The sequence below is a fragment of the Geospiza fortis genome, unplaced genomic scaffold, assembly GCF_000277835.1.
Source record: "Geospiza fortis unplaced genomic scaffold, GeoFor_1.0 scaffold190, whole genome shotgun sequence".
In the NCBI taxonomy this organism is placed as follows: Eukaryota; Metazoa; Chordata; class Aves; order Passeriformes; family Thraupidae; genus Geospiza; species Geospiza fortis.
Window position 1 is genome coordinate 1,831,151 of NW_005054328.1, and position 382 is coordinate 1,831,532.

A 382-nucleotide genomic window follows, 5' to 3' on the forward strand; every position below is an offset into this window, starting at 1 on the left:
ATCATACAAGCTAAAAGTCAAATGCACCTGAGGCCATGACTTGCAATTTCACTTTAGTTGGGGTGGCAACGCTGTACGTTTTGCAAAATTCAGCTTTTGGATTTGAATACGATCAGGCCACATACGATTTTTAGATTAAAAGGAATCTTTGAATCTTGCGAAAAGCTTTTCGCCGAGCTTGAGGGAGGTCAGAGGCCGGCGGGCCCCAGCGCTCCGCCATGGACTCCCGCACTCCTGTAACTTCATTCATTTTACCCGAGCCACCTCCTGGCCTCCCGAAAGCTGCTGCCTCCAGGCTGATGGAGGAGGGAGCGGGAGAGCCCGAGGTACAGCGGGGCGCAGCGCTGCTGCGGCCATTTTATGGTCCCGGGGCCGGGGGAGC

General features: G+C 54.7%; 1 protein-coding gene across 1 annotated transcript in view; it reads left to right on the plus strand.

Moving 5' to 3' along the window:
* The first annotated feature begins 218 nt into the window (after nucleotides 1-218).
* SENP6 (SUMO specific peptidase 6) overlaps nucleotides 219-382 on the plus strand; it is a 73,188-nt gene continuing 73,024 nt past the window's right edge. The window contains exon 1 of the mRNA XM_031057105.1: nucleotides 219-363. Coding sequence (XP_030912965.1) covers nucleotides 219-363 — 145 coding nt within the window. The remainder of the gene's footprint in view (nucleotides 364-382) is intronic.